General features: G+C 39.3%; 1 protein-coding gene across 1 annotated transcript; it reads right to left on the bottom strand.

Moving 5' to 3' along the window:
• Positions 1 to 7,865: 7,865 nt before the first annotated feature.
• LOC310875935 (ubl carboxyl-terminal hydrolase 18-like) lies at positions 7,866 to 16,492 on the bottom strand (the record flags this gene model as incomplete). Its single annotated transcript, XM_083789369.1, has 10 exons — positions 16,359 to 16,492; positions 16,127 to 16,200; positions 15,909 to 16,029; positions 15,494 to 15,603; positions 15,297 to 15,367; positions 15,076 to 15,192; positions 14,881 to 14,976; positions 14,599 to 14,703; positions 14,291 to 14,356; positions 7,866 to 7,931 (listed from the first exon to the last, which is right to left on the bottom strand). Exons 2-10 carry the CDS (start codon positions 16,170 to 16,172, stop codon positions 7,866 to 7,868), a joined length of 798 nt encoding a protein of 265 aa, XP_083645495.1. The 5' UTR covers positions 16,173 to 16,200; positions 16,359 to 16,492.
• Between the last annotated feature and the right edge of the window lie 4,170 nt (positions 16,493 to 20,662).

Below are 20,662 nucleotides of genomic sequence, written 5' to 3'. Positions count from 1 at the left end.
GACTCAGGCCTGGCTATCAGGTAGTAGCTCGCACAACTCTAACTCTCTTGAAGACTTACCCGGTCAGGTAAGTCACTTTGAAAGAGGTAATCTCTAAAACTGAAAACACCAGCACTCTTTTTAAGGACTCGCCTAGTTTACCATGGTTGTAACTTTTACTTTCATTTCATGATCAGAATCAATTTCACTTGAGTGTTATCGCCCATGAACTCTAACCATGCCATAAAAAAAGATAAGATCTGAAATCAAGAGAACATAATATTGGTCTGTTATCCCGGGACACAAATTAGCTTTGTTTCATATTGAACATTACAAGAAAATGTGGATTACTGCCTTTTTCCACTTTTTCCCATGGAAGCATGCGCAAATAGAATAAGTACATCTGTACATAACACAATAAAATAAATCATAAGGGTCTTGGTATGTTTAAGTTAAATGAATAACAGACAGCTGATGGCAACACACATACTGTTACAAACAACAAGATGGTTAACACAGAAGGTGAAAGGCTTCCATGTAGCACTTGGGTCTTGAGCAGCATGTGTTGTTAAAAATAGTATTTGATTACAGCATTAGCATAATTATTAAACAAACGGTCAAGAACGAGAAAAAACCAGGGTATATAGTTAGGTATAGCAGCTACTGAAAATAATAATAATGCTGATGGTGTATACAATATACCAAGATTATATGCATGTACATTTGATGTTGCTATTGAATCTATTTTATTCTCTCCTTTTTTTGCAATTCTTTTGCACAACCAAAATAGGTTTTAGGCCTATACTCTTATGTACAGTAAGCTTACCTGGCTGTACACAAAATGTAGCAATAAAGCAGAACCTTGAACCTTGTTAAAAAAGAAAGAAGGAAAGAAAGAAAGTTATCTGAACACGCATCAACCTTTCATCTTAGCTCAGTATAGTAACCCACACCTCCCATCCATCATGTCCCTTGGCACTGTGGCAGTAAGCCCAGACATCCTCTATTGGAGACTGTCTGTACCCATCCAAAGGCCAGGTTATGACAAACATGTACTCTATGAGAGCTGAGAAAGATAAGATCCATAAAAGCATAAATAGCGTTAGTTTAATTATTGTTAGCATACTTATAAAGGACATATTATTGCACTTGAAGACAACATTTTAAGAGAATAGAAACACTAAATGAAAATGTACCACTTGCCAGTCATACACATATATACCGATAGCCTATGGCTACACTATTCCACCTAGCCTACTGCATAGGTCGGCTAGTTAATGTTGTTTGATGAAAACAAGCCGTGCAACGTTTGTTGCAAAAAACATGCTTTTTTGGGGTTAAAACCCCCTTCAAATGACTTACACATGATCACAGGGGTGATTTGACAATAAGAGAACCGTGGCAGGTAGTAGCTAAAATGTATCACGTGTCCTTCGAGGCATTTCAGAACAATGGGAACACTCAACTCACGGAACGTTGTAGGCCTGCATATGTAATGGTTGGATTGTTTTGTTGATGTACACACTATCACTACTGTATAGTGTTCCATTTTTGCTTATGTAATTAGGCATACGTTTTGTTTTATTCTCATTATTAATAATTTACAGGAGGATTTTGTGAAATAGAGGACACCTAAAATCTGTGTTCATCTTATCAATCATTGTCTAAATCCTAAATTTCAATTCCATTCTCTGATCTCCGCAGCACCACTACCTGCATGGTGCTTCCTGCTTGACAGTTCATGCAATCACATCCAGACTGAATCTTTGGTTATTAGTGGTGTTCCGTCTCCATGTTAAATTTAGTTGTCATTTACAACTCATGTAAAAGTTTAACTTTCACTACTAATTTGAAGGTGAGGGTCTATAGAACCATTTTGGTCCGAGTGGCAAGCGCCCAGATAAATAATTGGCCTCTAGGGGGGCGTACCACCATCAGCCCTACCAAAATATGTTAACTTTTGTTTGAATTATCCAATCTGAACACATGAGATATGTATGGATTCACAATCAGTAGTAGCATTTGTTACTTAGACCATATTACACATATAATAACCCCCCAAAATAGCAGTATTTAAGCATAGCATTTGGCACACAGTTGGAGAATGCCATAAGGAACATTTTTGTATCACAGATTTGTCCCGTGGTAACCATGGCAGCCATTTTCTAAAATGGCCTCCACCTGCTGTTATTTTACCAATTTGTTCTAGACCAGTGTTTCTCAACCTATGTACCGCGGCACTTTACTGTGCCTTTGAAATCTCCAGGTGTGCCTCGAGATTTTGACCAAAAGTAACACTAGCCCTCCCCCGAAAGCGATAGATAGGCGTCCTATTGTTGCGTCGTTGTTGTTGTCACACGTCTAAATAGACATGCGAAAACAACACGACGACGGAACAATAGACTCTTCACTCTTAACGACCATCGGCCATAGAAATGTTAATCGCCTGGCAACTTTACTGTATAAATGGGGCACAGCACAGACATTTCGCTCCCTCCAGAAAGACACCACCAGAACCCGACAGCAGCACACACAGCGCCGCCGAGTCACCTCCACCTGACGACGGCACAGCAACAACGGCGGCTACTAACGCAACGCCTACAAAGAAAGCCCCTGCCAGACTGTACCGCGATGATTACATGAAGTTTAGATTCACGTTTACTGGGGATAAAATGTACCCGATTCCGCTGTGTATAGTTTGTGGATTCAAGCTTGCAAACAGTGCATGGTTCCGAGTAAACTGAAGCGCCACCTTCATACCAATCATGATGAACTCGCTACGAAGGACAAACACTTTTTCGTGAGCTTGAAAGAAAAAAAGGAGAAAGACACAACGAAGCAGGCAAGTCTCTTGATACTTGAAAGAATATCCAGCCATCACAGCCAGCGCAATGGCAGTGCTGCTCCCCTTTTCCACAACCTACCTGTGAGCTTAGCTTTTCAAGCCTGACTTGAAAATGAAGAGCTCCGTGTCTGTTTGTCCAGCATCCAGCCAGGATAAAAACTCTTTGTTCAGGAAAACAAGCTCAAGGTTCACACTAAGACAGAACTTGTCAAAAATATTTACTTTTCTTTTTATCAATTGTTTTTTATGATTTTCTTTGTACAAAAGTGCTCAAGTTTAAGACCATTGTATTGTGGCAAAAGATTTTTGTTCTTGTTTTTACAACTCCTTTTTTTATTTAGAAGTATTACTTTGCATTGACAAATTGAACATGTGTGTGCTACATTTTGTATGAGTTTTCAAAAATAAATTGGTGAAACTGAGGCACTGTCTCTGTCCTTTTCTTTCTCTTTAAGTAATTTGACGAGTGCTGTCATGTGTGTTTTTAAAAGTATATTGGGTTCATATATATATATATATATATATCATATATACAGTATATACACACACCATATATCTAGGTGTGCCCCGAGATTTTTAGGCTATGAAAAGTGTGCCCCGGGACAAAAAAGGTTGAGAGACACTGTTCTAGACCACCTAGGATCTTGATTCTGGTAACTAATCCAACATTGTCAAGGATGAGGAATACAGTGGTTCTATTTACATAATTTTTGTCCTGTGACCATGGTTGACACTTTTTCATAATGGCCACCACCTGCTGGTATTTTACCAATAACTCAAGTTCTAGACCACATAGGATCTTGATTCTGGTAACTAATCCTACTTTTTCAAGGATGAGGTGCATGGGGTGAGGGTCTATTTCAGGTGCAGGTTGAGTCGCATAACGTTAACCTCTGTTGTACTTTCACAATTAGATCTGATAATCTGATATCATAATGATGTGTGACTTAGTGGCATAATTTACTCCCCTGTTTTATTACTGTTAGTTGGGTAAAGAGATAAGAAATGTGGGTGGATGATTTCCATGAAACCATGTGGTTTCAAGAGAATAACCGTCCGATACACAGCTCAGCATATTTCCTGTCAGTAGGCTGGGGTGCAAAACCCAAACTCAACTGTACTACACCATGCCATACATATTAGGGATATTAGTGATACCAGTAGTCCTTGAGGTTTCCAGGTGGTCCCCAGCTAAATGATAGAGTAACCAAATGAACACTTATAGATCTTTAACTTTTGAGAGCATAAAATGACACGAAATTTGGTTTCATTTTAAGCTCTCAAGAGTTACAATATTGTTAAACATCTGCATTACTAAATGTACAAGAAGTCTGCACAATTAGAGAATGTAGAAGAATTGTCTTTCCTGTTCTCTCCTAATGGTACCAACATCAAATACAGCATGGAATTGTGGACAAAATCTTACATTGAGGTTCTGAGAGGCTCAATCTCATCAAATTGTGGTGGCTCAATTGCCGAAAAATAATGGGCCTTGACATGAAAAAGGTTGAAAACCACTGCCCTATTAGTACAGCGAGACTATGGAGAATATACCATCAAACCACTGCCCTATAGTACAGACACACCACTGACTATTAAGGATGCAAACTGTCATAATACCCCATGAAGAAGAAGGATCAGTAAATCTGTGTTCTACAGAATGGGTCTAGAGACAAAAAGCCAGGCTGTCTATTCAGCCAGGCTTGCTGACCCCGGCTCGCCAAATCCGCCAATTCTGAGCCTCGCTTGGCTTTAGTGGAACAGAATAAACCAGGCTGTAAAGACCAGGATTGAAAAAGACTGGTTTTGGCCTAAATCCTGGATTAGTTAATCCAAGTTTCGTGGAACAGGCCCCTGGTGGATTACTGCAGGTCTGTTATTTATGTATTTAATATTTGTATTAAGGTTTTGAAAAAAAAAAGAACAGACAAAGGAATTGAAAAGAAAAGAAACAAGAAAAAAAAGCATAAACAACAAAAAGAGAGAGAACAGGGCATGATTTCAAATCAATGAGTTACATTGCTAGAGACTAGAATATATCATAATGGAAAGTGGAGGACACACAGATGCTGCATGCAGACTAAATGCTAAGTGGGATCAGTGAGACATTTGAGCAATGTGTTCTAAGAATTGCTGCCAAATAGCATGGAACTTGCTTGAATTATCCATCATAACATAACACATTTTCTCCATGTGTAATATACAAGTCAGTTCAGATAACCAAGAGTGAGGTCTGTTATTTCTGAAATACTAGGACTGGATGCAGTGGCGATCACAGACATTTTGAGGGGCAGGTGCTCAAGTGAAAAAAGGGCACCTTGTGCAGCACGTGGAACTGGCCGGTTGCCTTAATAGTGTGACTGAGATGTATAGATTTTGGGGCCTAAATAATATATTAGAAGCTATTTTATCAAGAATTGATCAATGTCACCATGGTCCACATACTGTAGTGTAGTCAGTACTGTACAAAAAAATGTCCTCCAACAGCATACCGTTAGGCTCATTAAAGGTGTAATTCACTATTCGATTCAAAATTTAAAAATCGATTCCCGTGCGTATCGATTGAACATCGATTAATCGATTTTTTTGGGTCAGCCCTAGTAAATTATGTTCCAAAATAATTTGTGAAATATCCTGTACTTTGTTTCTTAAACTGCAAATATTCAAGTGAGCTATTTGTAATCCCTTTTTTGGCAATGTTTCTTTAATCGATGTCCCAAAGTAAAAAGTATGCATTTTGTTACTTAGAGCTAAGACAAATAAACACATTATATACACACACAAACACACACACACACACACACACACACACACACACACACACTCCTACCAATTTCCCTGTCATTATTAAATGACACATGAACAGCTGAGAGAAACGCCTTCCCCTCTATTTGTAACTTTAATTTTCCTACTGTGACCCCTTCCCGTTTCCTAAGATAAAAAACTTTTTCTGCCCATCTTAGAGATTGAGGTGCAATTGTTGGTCCTCTGCTGGCCTGCTACATCAGAGGTTGTGCATTTAACTGGGCTGATTGCACTTGTGTTCACGTTCCTCCGATGTTAGGGGACCACATCTCCTACTTTCGTCTTCCTCCGACGTTAGGGAACCTCATTTTCATTTCGTCTCTATTGTAATCATTCCTACACCACCAGGGAGGTCAGGGTTCGATCCCCGGCTGGGTCATACCAAAGACTCTGAAAAATGGAACCCAGTACCTCCCTGCTTGTCCCTGCTTGGTACTCAGCATCAAGGGTTGGATTGGGGTAAGTCCCTGCTACATACTAGCGTCATGTCCAGGGGGTGTACTTGTACATCAAGCTGCCTCCTACTACAGAAACGGGAGATTGGCTCCTGCCCTATGGGCCTCATGGCTCCGCAAGGCTTACAGGTCCATTTGGTTCCATTTTTTACACTCTAGTTACACACCCGTAAGAGGCCCTGGATATCATCAACAGCTCAGTGGACTTGTAGTTAGAGCGTCCACCCTGAGACTGGATGGTCCGGGGTTCGATCCCCAGCTGGGTAATACCAAAGGGTCCCTGCGACATACTAGTCATGCCAGGGAGTGTACTTGTTAGGCTCCTGACCGATGAGCCACATGGCTTGGCTAGAGCTATTTGAATTGTGAGTCTTCAGTGAAAGAGTGGTGGGGGCAGATGACAAACTAATTTCTAAATCTAAAGTTGACCTGGCTCGTCTTGCTCCATGCTACTCTGCTCTGAAGAGAACCACCGTGTTGCCTTATACAAGCGAGCTGATGAAGCTTTTTTGGAAAAACCAAAACCCTATGATGAAGGACAGGGGTGGTTGAGTTTTTTAATCCAGTGTGTCCTGCGGTGCAGTCCTACCAACCTCACTGGTTGATCTCCTTGACACTGTCTGGAGAGCATGGACAAGAAGCCGACGAGATAGATATTTAATCGGCACTGATTTGTACACCAGCATGCCACGGGCACATGTGGTCACTTTAAGAATAGTTTCACTGAGATCCTTGACCCTCAAAACATAGGTCTAGACACCTTATTTGTTCATTTAAGTGCAATATTGGCTGAGATATAGTGAAAATCGATTATTTTGATAATGGAGGCACTCATTTGCATAAAAATGGTAGATGGGACACTTTGCAAACTTTTTAACATAGCTTATTCAAGTAAGAAATATTCCATGATGTGGAGTCAGTTCAAACTCAGTCATTCATTCATTTATTCCAAATGTATAGCTGATACTGACTAAATATACAATTTTCACCGATTTGAGGTATAGTTCAGAATTTTGGCTACAGAAAGACTAATTTACAAGATAGAAAGGTTATCTTGGGCTCAAATTGAAGCTTAGGGATATGGGAAGTTTTCTATATAGAAGTGAGGCAGTGATACTCACCATAATGTGTTGGAAAATAACCATCTTTGTTGTTATTAGCCAAGCGGACACCATATTCTTTTGTCTTTTTGAGGATGATGTGGGTCATATTTAAGAATATAATGGTAGCAACCCCCCAAATCCTGTTCTGCTACTTACCCATATGTGTCAAGATACTTCATGACCAATTTCAGACTACCATGTCTATTTATGTAATTTTAGTGAATTCATATTTGCCTTTACACAATTTCGCCAGAGCCATATACCAAAAAGGGGGTTTTGAGGTAGATGGGACATTTTGACAACTTTTTATCATAGCTCATCATTTTCAGCACATTTTTTCCAATAAGAAAACACTGATTAGAAGTATATTTCCGGGGGGTGCAGGAGACCCCCCTCCAGAGACTGTACTAATGGTTTTGTGTTATGTTCGTAAGCAGATATCCATATCAAACCTTTCTTTGAACTCAGTTGTCATGAAGAGGATTTGTAGAACAGAGTTCAGGTAACCGTTGGCACCCTGATTATGCAAGCCATGGAAAACAGCGGCCTGACTATGTCCCTTTGACGGAGATTCTAAGTGAATACAAGATAGGCTATACATTACAGGACCACTCCGTATTATAGATATGAAGACAAGGTTGTACAGTTGGTGCAGTTTGTTGGCTCATACCTTCTTGGTCAGAAGTTGTCTCTTTGGTTGAGTTTGGTCCATTCATTGTGGGTTTGGAACGTGTCTTCTTGTTGCTGTGTGTAGGGGAAGAAAGAAAGACCACAGATCATATCATATCAAATTCTTTCCGTTTATGTATAACACACATCTACATTGAGAAATGTTTTGCTGTCAGAATCATTTTAATTGATTTACCACAACCCTAAAATGTAAAAAGAAATGTGAATCTTACCATTCACCAGTCTTGAAAACACGTTCACACTGTTGCCAGACTCAGGCCTGGCTACCAGGTAGTAGCTCGCACAACTCTAACTCTCTTGAAGACTTACCCGACTGCGCGGTCAGGTAAGTCACTTTGAAAGAGGTAATCTCTAAAACTGAAAACACCAGCACTCTTTTTAAGGACTCGCCTAGTTTACCATGGTTGTAACTTTTACTTTCATTTCATGATCAGAATCAATTTCACTTGAGTGTTATCGCCCATGAACTCTAACCATGCCATAAAAAAAGATAAGATCTGAAATCAAGAGAACATAATATTGGTCTGTTATCCCGGGACACAAATTAGCTTTGTTTCATATTGAACATTACAAGAAAATGTGGATTACTGCCTTTTTCCACTTTTTCCCATGGAAGCATGTGCAAATAGAATAAGTACATCTGTACATAACACAATAAAATAAATCATAAGGGTCTTGGTATGTTTAAGTTAAATGAATAACAGACAGCTGATGGCAACACACATACTGTTACAAACAACAAGATGGTTAACACAGAAGGTGAAAGGCTTCCATGTAGCACTTGGGTCTTGAGCAGCATGTGTTGTTAAAAATAGTATTTGATTACAGCATTAGCATAATTATTAAACAAACGGTCAAGAACGAGAAAAAACCAGGGTATATAGTTAGGTATAGCAGCTACTGAAAATAATAATAATGCTGATGGTGTATACAATATACCAAGATTATATGCATGTACATTTGATGTTGCTATTGAATCTATTTTATTCTCTCCTTTTTTTGCACTTCTTTTGCACAACCAAAATAGGTTTTAGGCCTATACTCTTATGTACAGTAAGCTTACCTGGCTGTACACAAAATGTAGCAATAAAGCAGAACCTTGAACCTTGTTAAAAAAGAAAGAAGGAAAGAAAGAAAGTTATCTGAACACGCATCAACCTTTCATCTTAGCTCAGTATAGTAACCCACACCTCCCATCCATCATGTCCCTTGGCACTGTGGCAGTAAGCCCAGACATCCTCTATTGGAGACTGTCTGTACCCATCCAAAGGCCAGGTTATGACAAACATGTACTCTATGAGAGCTGAGAAAGATAAGATCCATAAAAGCATAAATAGCGTTAGTTTAATTATTGTTAGCATACTTATAAAGGACATATTATTGCACTTGAAGACAACATTTTAAGAGAATAGAAACACTAAATGAAAATGTACCACTTGCCAGTCATACACATATATAGGCCTACCGATAGCCTATGGCTACACTATTCCACCTAGCCTACTGCATAGGTCGGCTAGTTAATGTTGTTTGATGAAAACAAGCCGTGCAACGTTTGTTGCAAAAAACATGCTTTTTTGGGGTTAAAACCCCTTCAAATGACTTACACATGATCACAGGGGTGATTTGACAATAAGAGAACCGTGGCAGGTAGTAGCTAAAATGTATCACGTGTCCTTCGAGGCATTTCAGAACAATGGGAACACTCAACTCACGGAACGTTGTAGGCCTGCATATGTAATGGTTGGATTGTTTTGTTGATGTACACACTATCACTACTGTATAGTGTTCCATTTTTGCTTATGTAATTAGGCATACGTTTTGTTTTATTCTCATTATTAATAATTTACAGGAGGATTTTGTGAAATAGGGGACACCTAAAATCTGTGTTCATCTTATCAATCATTGTCTAAATCCTAAATTTCAATTCCATTCTCTGATCTCCGCAGCACCACTACCTGCATGGTGCTTCCTGCTTGACAGTTCATGCAATCACATCCAGACTGAATCTTTGGTTATTAGTGGTGTTCCGTCTCCATGTTAAATTTAGTTGTCATTTACAACTCATGTAAAAGTTTAACTTTCACTACTAATTTGAAGGTGAGGGTCTATAGAACCATTTTGGTCCGAGTGGCAAGCGCCCAGATAAATAATTGGCCTCTAGGGGGGCGTACCACCATCAGCCCTACCAAAATATGTTAACTTTTGTTTGAATTATCCAATCTGAACACATGAGATATGTATGGATTCACAATCAGTAGTAGCATTTGTTACTTAGACCATATTACACATATAATAACCCCCCAAAATAGCAGTATTTAAGCATAGCATTTGGCACACAGTTGGAGAATGCCATAAGGAACATTTTTGTATCACAGATTTGTCCCGTGGTAACCATGGCAGCCATTTTCTAAAATGGCCTCCACCTGCTGTTATTTTACCAATTTGTTCTAGACCAGTGTTTCTCAACCTATGTACCGCGGCACTTTACTGTGCCTTTGAAATCTCCAGGTGTGGCTCGAGATTTTGACCAAAAGTAACACTAGCCCTCCCCCGAAAGCGATAGATAGGCGTCCTATTGTTGCGTCGTTGTTGTTGTCACACGTCTAAATAGACATGCGAAAACAACATGACGACGGAACAATAGACTCTTCACTCTTAACGACCATCGGCCATAGAAATGTTAATCGCCTGGCAACTTTACTGTATAAATGGGGCACAGCACAGACATTTCGCTCCCTCCAGAAAGACACCACCAGAACCCGACAGCAGCACACACAGCGCCGCCGAGTCACCTCCACCTGACGACGGCACAGCAACAACGGCGGCTACTAACGCAACGCCTACAAAGAAAGCCCCTGCCAGACTGTACCGCGATGATTACATGAAGTTTAGATTCACGTTTACTGGGGATAAAACGTACCCGATTCCGCTGTGTATAGTTTGTGGATTCAAGCTTGCAAACAGCGCATGGTTCCGAGTAAACTGAAGCGCCACCTTCATACCAATCATGATGAACTCGCTACGAAGGACAAACAATATTTTCGTGAGCTTGAAAGAAAAAAAGGAGAAAGACACAACGAAGCAGGCAAGTCTCTTGATACTTGAAAGAATATCCAGCCATCACAGCCAGCGCAATGGCAGTGCTGCTCCCCTTTTCCACAACCTACCTGTGAGCTTAGCTTTTCAAGCCTGACTTGAAAATGAAGAGCTCCGTGTCTGTTTGTCCAGCATCCAGCCAGGATAAAAACTCTTTGTTCAGGAAAACAAGCTCAAGGTTCACACTAAGACAGAACTTGTCAAAAATATTTACTTTTCTTTTTATCAATTGTTTTTTACGATTTTCTTTGTACAAAAGTGCTCAAGTTTAAGACCATTGTATTGTGGCAAAAGATTTTTGTTCTTGTTTTTACAACTCCTTTTTTTATTTAGAAGTATTACTTTGCATTGACAAATTGAACATGTGTGTGCTACATTTTGTATGAGTTTTCAAAAATAAATTGGTGAAACTGAGGCACTGTCTCTGTCCTTTTCTAAGTAATTTGACGAGTGCTGTCATGTGTGTTTTTAAAAGTATATTGGGTTCATATATATATATATATATATATATATATATATACAGTATATACACACACCATATATCTAGGTGTGCCCCGAGATTTTTAGGCTATGAAAAGTGTGCCCCGGGACAAAAAAGGTTGAGAGACACTGTTCTAGACCACCTAGGATCTTGATTCTGGTAACTAATCCAACATTGTCAAGGATGAGGAATACAGTGGTTCTATTTACATTATTTTTGTCCTGTGACCATGGTTGACACTTTTTCATAATGGCCACCACCTGCTGGTATTTTACCAATAACTCAAGTTCTAGACCACATAGGATCTTGATTCTGGTAACTAATCCTACTTTTTCAAGGATGAGGTGCATGGGGTGAGGGTCTATTTCAGGTGCAGGTTGAGTCGCATAACGTTAAACTCTGTTGTACTTTCACAATTAGATCTGATAATCTGATATCATAATGATGTGTGACTTAGTGGCATAATTTACTCCCCTGTTTTATTACTGTTAGTTGGGTAAAGAGATAAGAAATGTGGGTGGATGATTTCCATGAAACCATGTGGTTTCAAGAGAATAACCGTCCGATACACAGCTCAGCATATTTCCTGTCAGTAGGCTGGGGTGCAAAACCCAAACTCAACTGTACTACACCATGCCATACATATTAGGGATATTAGTGATACCAGTAGTCCTTGAGGTTTCCAGGTGGTCCCCAGCTAAATGATAGAGTAACCAAATGAACACTTATAGATCTTTAACTTTTGAGAGCATAAAATGACACGAAATTTGGTTTCATTTTAAGCTCTCAAGAGTTACATTATTGTTAAACATCTGCATTACTAAATGTACAAGAAGTCTGCACAATTAGAGAATGTAGAAGAATTGTCTTTCCTGTTCTCTCCTAATGGTACCAACATCAAATACAGCATGGAATTGTGGACAAAATCTTACATTGAGGTTCCGAGAGGCTCAATCTCATCAAATTGTGGTGGCTCAATTGCCGAAAAATAATGGGCCTTGACATGAAAAAGGTTGAAAACCACTGCCCTATTAGTACAGCGAGACTATGGAGAATATACCATAAACCACTGCCCTATAGTACAGCGAGACTATGTAGAATATACCATCAAACCACTGCCCTATAGTACAGACACACCACTGACTATTAAGGATGCAAACTGTCATAATACCCCATGAAGAAGAAGGATCAGTAAATCTGTGTTCTACAGAATGGGTCTAGAGACAAAAAGCCAGGCTGTCTATTCAGCCAGGCTTGCTGACCCCGGCTCGCCAAATCCGCCAATTCTGAGCCTCGCTTGGCTTTAGTGGAACAGAATAAACCAGGCTGTAAAGACCAGGATTGAAAAAGACTGGTTTTGGCCTAAATCCTGGATTAGTTAATCCAAGTTTCGTGGAACAGGCCCCTGGTGGATGACGAGGAATTTCCATATTCTAGACTCATTTGAAGATCATTTGAATACATTTAAATTAGTCTATACAGACCGAGCTTTGAAGCTCTGAACCATGCTGTGAGAACAACAGAACTCAACACTTGGCTCTGTTGTCCTGGGACCTATCCTCACCTGTTCCCCCTACCCCACAACCTCTTCCTTTGTCCATACTTGGAGATCAACAGAGCCCTTCTCATCCTGTCCCTCCCCCCCCCCCCCTTCCCCTCTCACCTCCCACCCCCCCTCTTCCTGTGTCTGCAAGCAAATGGTCAATTCATCGATTCTGCGTCCTGCCTCTGGGTCCACCTTGTGGGTGGGACTAAACTGCTATATAAACTGTAACTCTGTGCTTGTATCGTTATGCCTGCTTGGGAGACCGGCCTGTGTGCTTGCAGCATCCGTGGACGGCTGTACACGTTAAATAAAGATCAACAAAGAGAACTTGCTTGCCTCCTGACAGACCTTCAAGCCTCTTGATTCTGATTCCTCACGCGTTTAGAGTGTGTAAAACTGCCACGTCAATTTGGTGTCGAGAAGTGTGGATCCTGTGTCGCTGAGCTCCAGAAGATCAAGCCACAACTGACGTCAACAAAACCGCTCCAAAAGGACAGATCTAAGAGTCATGGCTGCATCAATGGAGTTCAACGCCTGGATTGAAAAAAAAAACCTGTGGCTACACTGAAAAACGGTGAGAATCTTCCAAATTTCAGACAATTGAAGAGCTAATTATAAATTCTAAGACCATATTTTGCCAAACAATCTCTAGCTATTGTATAGTCAAGTATGTTTGATTCACAAAATACAGCAGCAAGCCTAGCCTAAGTAAAGAGACCTTGCATTAAGCCAAGTTTGCAAACGCAAAGACACCTTGTTAACCTTGTTGAAAACAACATAAAGAAAACATAAAGATACAGCGTTTTGCATTAAGTCGAGTAAAGAAAGAGAAGTAAAGTTTGTAAACACAAAGACACCTTGTTATACTGAGAATAGCATAAGAACCTTGTTGTAAAAACAACATAAAGACATCTTGTTACTCTCAGATAAGACATAAAGATACCGTGTTTACACCAAGTAAAGTTTGTAGCACAAAGATTACCGTGTTACATAGATAGTCAGTATGGGAAATAAAAAAAGTGCGCCAGTGACAGAAGATAAAGAAGATAAGTCTTCTCTCATGAGCGAGATGGTTGCAAAATATGGTCCAGAAGCATTAGACTGCCTTGATGAGTGGAAACAGATGGGGTTCCCAGAACAAGGCTCTTTAAGTATAACAAATTTGCTTGACTTAGACCGACTACTAAAAGAAGCTGAGAAGAAAATGAGAAAGAAAAAGTCAGTTAAAACGCACAAACTTGACAGATGTGACCGCCACAGAAAAGTATTTTCAATGTGGATGGACGTTACGGTGTAACGTCCACCACTCAGAGTACCAAAGTGATTTACCATTCCATACAGTTGATACTTGACGTTCTATATTCATACAAATGAAAACATGTAAAAAGTAATGAGATACAATTATTAAATAAAAATCACACTTGTGTGCAGTGAGGGGCGCTCTTATCATCATACATCACATTCCGTGCTCAGCTAATCAGATCCATCACATTCTGCGCTACAAACACATTCTGTGCTCATACACACAAACACACAAAGCTGTGCATCAAAAATAGAATAGTAGAAACGCCATTCAACCAATGGTGGCTTCTTCGTACCTTTATCTGTAAAATATGTGGCACATCTACAGAGCAGTCAATTTTGAAGTTTGACATGGTCTTGAGTACAGTCAGAATCTGGGGACATTTCTCCATTTCGCACTCCTAAGTAAACATTAGACAACACTGGAATGAATCAGTACATAAATCATAAATTTATACAAAAAATAAATGAAAATAAATTGATATACATATATTATATACCGTACGTACATACATACATACATCTAAGACAATTAAATTGTGGTGGGAAAAAGCAAAATAAAAATTTCCAAAACTCACAAGGATTGCCTTTGCCTTTCCCTCACAGTCGTCACAATACACCGAATTGTCTGCACTGACTGATGTAGGCTCAAAAAACATTGCAATGCCCTCTTCCTGGAAATGCATCAACATTGTAATTAATTTCAAAATGACATCCATATCTCACAGCACACAAAAGATGGTTAAATAATGAACATTAACGTTCTCCTATACCAAGCTGTAGTCTTGATTTTCCATTCGTAGTGGCAGGGTCCAAATTGAGGCTTTTTGCTCATTCACAATGTGTCCGTCAGAACACCGAGTTCTGTGTTTCAACTGTCCTTGGAAGACCTAAATAAAAAATAGAATTATTACCATGCTGTAAATGTATATTTATTTACAATATATATTTTGTTCTTCTTTTTGCATGCAGGCAGTGATTTACAGTTTCTCACCTCAGATGCCTTGGAGCTGACCATACTTAAAATCTTCTCTAAGCATTCAGCAGCATCACATTGCACAAAAACTGTACAATAACACATGAGAGAAGTCAACACAATGAAAGTTGAATTAAACAACTAGACTAGTCTTCGATAAGTGATGGTCTCTGGCTCTCTGCTCTTTTGCTGTTATCACTGATTTATCAACATACCATTTTGAATCCCAAATGTTGCAGTGATGGCATTTGTTCTGCAGCTTCCTTTTTCCAATTTTTTAAAAAAGTTTAGCAGTTGAAGGTCATAATGATTTTTTGCATCTAACCTGTGTGGGAAAAGAACCGTCTCATTGAAACATTGACCATGCTGCAAAGCAAAGACTTTTTGGTCTGATTTTGACTGTCATTTTGTCAAAACGTAGGCCTACAACACTTTCTAATCAATTTGAAATAAGAAAAAAAAAGATTTGATTCAAGTTTCTATTTGAGAACATTTAAGTAGAATAGATTTTATTGAAACATTGAAACATTTTCAGAAAATAGTCAAATAGCCTAATGATCGCTATACTGTATAATTCTATATGAATTGATGGTTTTGTGTTATGTTCGTAAGCAGATATCCATATCAAACCTTTCTTTGAACTCAGTTGTCATGAAGAGGATTTGTAGAACAGAGTTCAGGTAACCGTTGGCACCCTGATTATGCAAGCCATGGAAAACAGCGGCCTGACTCTGTCCCTTTGACGGAGATTCTAAGTGAATACAAGACAGGCTATACATTACAGGACCACTCCGTATTATAGATATGAAGACAAGGTTGTACAGTTGGTGCAGTTTGTTGGCTCATACCTTCTTGGTCAGAAGTTGTCTCTTTGGTTGAGTTTGGTCCATTCATTGTGGGTTTGGAACGTGTCTTCTTGTTGCTGTGTGTAGGGGAAGAAAGAAAGACCACAGATCATATCATATCAAATTCTTTCCGTTTATGTATAACACACATCTACATTGAGAAATGTTTTGCTGTCAGAATCATTTTAATTGATTTACCACAACCCTAAAATGTAAAAAGAAATGTGAATCTTACCGTTCACCAGTCTTGAAAACACGTTCACACTGTTGCCAGACTCAGGCCTGGCTATCAGGTAGTAGCTCGCACAACTCTAACTCTCTTGAAGACTTACCCGACTGCGCGGTCAGGTAAGTCACTTTGAAAGAGGTAATCTCTAAAACTGAAAACACCAGCACTCTTTTTAAGGACTCACCTAGTTTACCATGGTTGTAACTTTTACTTTCATTTCATGATCAGAATCAATTTCACTTGAGTGTTATCGCCCATGAACTCTAACCATGCCATAAAAAAAGATAAGATCTGAAATCAAGAGAACATAATATTGGTCTGTTATCCCGGGACACACATTAGCTTTGTTTCATATTGAACATTACAAGAAAATGTGGATTACTGCCTTTTTCCACTTCTTCCCATGGAAGCATGCGCAAATAGAATAAGTACATCTGTACATAACACAATAAAATAAATCATAAGGGTCTTGGTATGTTTAAGTTAAATGAATAACAGACAGCTGATGGCAACACACATACTGTTACAAACAACAAGATGGTTAACACAGAAGGTGAAAGGCTTCCATGTAGCACTTGGGTCTTGAGCAGCATGTGTTGTTAAAAATAGTATTTGATTACAGCATTAGCATAATTATTAAACAAACGGTCAAGAACGAGAAAAAACCAGGGTATATAGTTAGGTATAGCAGCTACTGAAAATAATAATAATGCTGATGGTGTATACAATATACCAAGATTATATGCATGTACATTTGATGTTGCTATTGAATCTATTTTATTCTCTCCTTTTTTTGCAATTCTTTTGCACAACCAAAATAGGTTTTAGGCCTATACTCTTATGTACAGTAAGCTTACCTGGCTGTACACAAAATGTAGCAATAAAGCAGAACCTTGAACCTTGTTAAAAAAGAAAGAAGGAAAGAAAGAAAGTTATCTGAACACGCATCAACCTTTCATCTTAGCTCAGTATAGTAACCCACACCTCCCATCCATCATGTCCCTTGGCACTGTGGCAGTAAGCCCAGACATCCTCTATTGGAGACTGTCTGTACCCATCCAAAGGCCAGGTTATGACAAACATGTACTCTATGAGAGCTGAGAAAGATAAGATCCATAAAAGCATAAATAGCGTTAGTTTAATTATTGTTAGCATACTTATAAAGGACATATTATTGCACTTGAAGACAACATTTTAAGAGAATAGAAACACTAAATGAAAATGTACCACTTGCCAGTCATACACATATATACCGATAGCCTATGGCTACACTATTCCACCTAGCCTACTGCATAGGTCGGCTAGTTAATGTTGTTTGATGAAAACAAGCCGTGCAACGTTTGTTGCAAAAAACATGCTTTTTTGGGGTTAAAACCCCCTTCAAATGACTTACACATGATCACAGGGGTGATTTGACAATAAGAGAACCGTGGCAGGTAGTAGCTAAAATGTATCACGTGTCCTTCGAGGCATTTCAGAACAATGGGAACACTCAACTCACGGAACGTTGTAGGCCTGCATATGTAATGGTTGGATTGTTTTGTTGATGTACACACTATCACTACTGTATAGTGTTCCATTTTTGCTTATGTAATTAGGCATACGTTTTGTTTTATTCTCATTATTAATAATTTACAGGAGGATTTTGTGAAATAGGGGACACCTAAAATCTGTGTTCATCTTATCAATCATTGTCTAAATCCTAAATTTCAATTCCATTCTCTGATCTCCGCAGCACCACTACCTGCATGGTGCTTCCTGCTTGACAGTTCATGCAATCACATCCAGACTGAATCTTTGGTTATTAGTGGTGTTCCGTCTCCATGTTAAATTTAGTTGTCATTTACAACTCATGTAAAAGTTTAACTTTCACTACTAATTTGAAGGTGAGGGTCTATAGAACCATTTTGGTCCGAGTGGCAAGCGCCCAGATAAATAATTGGCCTCTAGGGGGGCGTACCACCATCAGCCCTACCAAAATATGTTAACTTTTGTTTGAATTATCCAATCTGAACACATGAGATATGTATGGATTCACAATCAGTAGTAGCATTTGTTACTTAGACCATATTACACATATAATAACCCCCCAAAATAGCAGTATTTAAGCATAGCATTTGGCACACAGTTGGAGAATGCCATAAGGAACATTTTTGTATCACATATTTGTCCCGTGGTAACCATGGCAGCCATTTTCTAAAATGGCCTCCACCTGCTGTTATTTTACCAATTTGTTCTAGACCAGTGTTTCTCAACCTATGTACCGCGGCACTTTACTGTGCCTTTGAAATCTCCAGGTGTGCCTCGAGATTTTGACCAAAAGTAACACTAGCCCTCCCCCGAAAGCGATAGATAGGCGTCCTATTGTTGCGTCGTTGTTGTTGTCACACGTCTAAATAGACATGCGAAAACAACATGACGACGGAACAATAGACTCTTCACTCTTAACGACCATCGGCCATAGAAATGTTAATCGCCTGGCAACTTTACTGTATAAATGGGGCACAGCACAGACATTTCGCTCCCTCCAGAAAGACACCACCAGAACCCGACAGCAGCACACACAGCGCCGCCGAGTCACCTCCACCTGACGACGGCACAGCAACAACGGCGGCTACTAACGCAACGCCTACAAAGAAAGCCCCTGCCAGACTGTACCGCGATGATTACATGAAGTTTAGATTCACGTTTACTGGGGATAAAACGTACCCGATTCCGCTGTGTATAGTTTGTGGATTCAAGCTTGCAAACAGCGCATGGTTCCGAGTAAACTGAAGCGCCACCTTCATACCAATCATGATGAACTCGCTACCAAGGACAAACACTTTTTCGTGAGCTTGAAAGAAAAAAAGGAGAAAGACACAACGAAGCAGGCAAGTCTCTTGATACTTGAAAGAATATCCAGCCATCACAGCCAGCGCAATGGCAGTGCTGCTCCCCTTTTCCACAACCTACCTGTGAGCTTAGCTTTTCAAGCCTGACTTGAAAATGAAGAGCTCCGTGTCTGTTTGTCCAGCATCCAGCCAGGATAAAAACTCTTTGTTCAGGAAAACAAGCTCAAGGTTCACACTAAGACAGAACTTGTCAAAAATATTTACTTTTCTTTTTATCAATTGTTTTTTACGATTTTCTTTGTACAAAAGTGCTCAAGTTTAAGACCATTGTATTGTGGCAAAAGATTTTTGTTCTTGTTTTTACAACTCCTTTTTTTATTTAGAAGTATTACTTTGCATTGACAAATTGAACATGTGTGTGCTACATTTTGTATGAGTTTTCAAAAATAAATTGGTGAAACTGAGGCACTGTCTCTGTCCTTTTCTTTCTCTGTAAGTAATTTGACGAGTGCTGTCATGTGTGTTTTTAAAAGTATATTGGGTTCATATATATATATATATATATATATATTATATATACAGTATATACACACACCATATATCTAGGTGTGCCCCGAGATTTTTAGGCTATGAAAAGTGTGCCCCGGGACAAAAAAGGTTGAGAGACACTGTTCTAGACCACCTAGGATCTTGATTCTGGTAACTAATCCAACATTGTCAAGGATGAGGAATACAGTGGTTCTATTTACATTATTTTTGTCCTGTGACCATGGTTGACACTTTTTCATAATGGCCACCACCTGCTGGTATTTTACCAATAACTCAAGTTCTAGACCACATAGGATCTTGATTCTGGTAACTAATCCTACTTTTTCAAGGATGAGGTGCATGGGGTGAGGGTCTATTTCAGGTGCAGGTTGAGTCGCATAACGTTAACCTCTGTTGTACTTTCACAATTAGATCTGATAATCTGATATCATAATGATGTGTGACTTAGTGGCATAATTTACTCCCCTGTTTTATTACTGTTAGTTGGGTAAAGAGATAAGAAATGTGGGTGGATGATTTCCATGAAACCATGTGGTTTCAAGAGAATAACCGTCCGATACACAGCTCAGCATATTTCCTGTCAGTAGGCTGGGGTGCAAAACCCAAACTCAACTGTACTACACCATGCCATACATATTAGGGATATTAGTGATACCAGTAGTCCTTGAGGTTTCCAGGTGGTCCCCAGCTAAATGATAGAGTAACCAAATGAACACTTATAGATCTTTAACTTTTGAGAGCATAAAATGACACGAAATTTGGTTTCATTTTAAGCTCTCAAGAGTTACATTATTGTTAAACATCTGCATTACTAAATGTACAAGAAGTCTGCACAATTAGAGAATGTAGAAGAATTGTCTTTCCTGTTCTCTCCTAATGGTACCAACATCAAATACAGCATGGAATTGTGGACAAAATCTTACATTG

The sequence above is a fragment of the Protomyctophum parallelum genome (genome assembly GCF_964188405.1).
Source record: "Protomyctophum parallelum genome assembly, chromosome: 18".
NCBI lineage: Eukaryota > Metazoa > Chordata > Actinopteri > Myctophiformes > Myctophidae > Protomyctophum > Protomyctophum parallelum.
Note: the sequence above shows the minus strand (reverse complement) of the source record. Positions and strands in the feature narration are given on the sequence as shown.